The sequence below is a fragment of the Octopus bimaculoides genome, chromosome 19, assembly GCF_001194135.2.
Source record: "Octopus bimaculoides isolate UCB-OBI-ISO-001 chromosome 19, ASM119413v2, whole genome shotgun sequence".
NCBI lineage: Eukaryota > Metazoa > Mollusca > Cephalopoda > Octopoda > Octopodidae > Octopus > Octopus bimaculoides.
Window position 1 is genome coordinate 37,000,731 of NC_068999.1, and position 1,419 is coordinate 37,002,149.

Sequence of the window (1,419 nt, forward strand, 5' to 3'; positions counted from 1 at the left end):
AGTCTATCCTCCTCAGAATGTAATCTCTCTAACATTCTCTCTTTGCTGTACTTGTCATGTTGTTGTCAACTTTCAGCTGTTTCAGTGGAAACATAACAACATTCACCTTACTAATTTAGGAGCAACTGCAAACACCACGGGCACAGTCATTTTCCATCTGGCTGGATTGTTAGAGTTATTTGAGAGTTGGGGAAAATGCAAGCTATATTTAGTTAGGGCTTATTATCCTCCAAGTCCAGATTCTTCTTTTATCCTTTGATAAAATAAATCAGATGTTTTCAATCTACCTGCTACATGAAGTTTCAGCATACCTTTGTCAATCTACTGATGCTACTTGGAGGCCTACAGTTTGAATGGGGTGTTTCTGTGGCCTACAGTTTGAATGGGGTGTTCCATTGACCTGATCATAAAATGAAGTACCAGTAGTCGTGTATTCTTATGATGCATTCTAAGTATAAATCAAATCATAATGAAGAGAGTGACAGAAACATATCTCATATTTTACACTGCAACTGTTGTAATATTGGTAAAGATAGGCAAAAGGTAATGGCATCTTCATTTAGGTAAAGTTTATTGCTTTTTATTCAATTACCTGTATAGTTTGGATTGGTATATACTGTGAATTTTCTATTAAAACGTTTATCGAGACTGATGAATATGGGAATTTTTATTTTTATTTTTGTTGCACCCTGTAAAAGATTTACTTTATATATCCATATGTATATTGTGTGTTTTATATAACACTCAATATTGATAATTGAAATTTTATATTCCCAGGAACAATCATACAACGACATCGTATTCCTAAACCACAGCCTCATGATAAGGAGCTTTATACTCTGGAAGACTTCAATGTTGGGTCAGTTGTGAACTTTTACAGCAAAGTCTTCAAGATAGTTGACTGTGATCCATTTACATATAATTTCCTGTACAACAATGGTGAGAAAATTCCTAAACCTGGGACAGTTCCCAAGGATCCCTATACTGAATATCGCCGAACAGTACGTGTAAACTAATTTCACCTCAAGCAAAGCTATCAGCTCTATTCTATGCATTTCTTTTTTTTAAAAATTTTTGTAATATGCAAATATTTTTCTCTTGCTAAGTTTGTATATTGATTCCAGGCAAAACCAGAGCCATGCCTTAACCCAGTATTTGACAATTATTTATTTTATTAATTTTCAGTATTTTATATTATTGATCATTAGTATTTAAGTGGTACTTTTGGAACTGACCCAAGTACTTGAATGAAACTTACTGTATTATCCTCACAAGGATAAAGGACAAAGTCCATCCTGGTTGGATTGGAATTTAGAACATAACGAGATGTAACTAAAGTCGATGAAGTGTTTTGTTTGACATCTTCATCATCGTCCTCCTCGATTAACATAAACTATCCATACTGGCACGAGTAGGATG

At 34.0% G+C, this 1,419-nt stretch overlaps 1 protein-coding gene across 1 annotated transcript in view; it reads left to right on the forward strand.

Moving 5' to 3' along the window:
• Window positions 1–327: 327 nt before the first annotated feature.
• The window catches only part of LOC106871294 (EF-hand domain-containing family member C2), a 31,580-nt gene continuing 30,488 nt past the window's right edge, over window positions 328–1,419 (forward strand). The window contains exons 1-2 of the mRNA XM_014917678.2: window positions 328–376; window positions 778–1,001. Coding sequence (XP_014773164.2) covers window positions 328–376; window positions 778–1,001 — 273 coding nt within the window. The remainder of the gene's footprint in view (window positions 377–777; window positions 1,002–1,419) is intronic.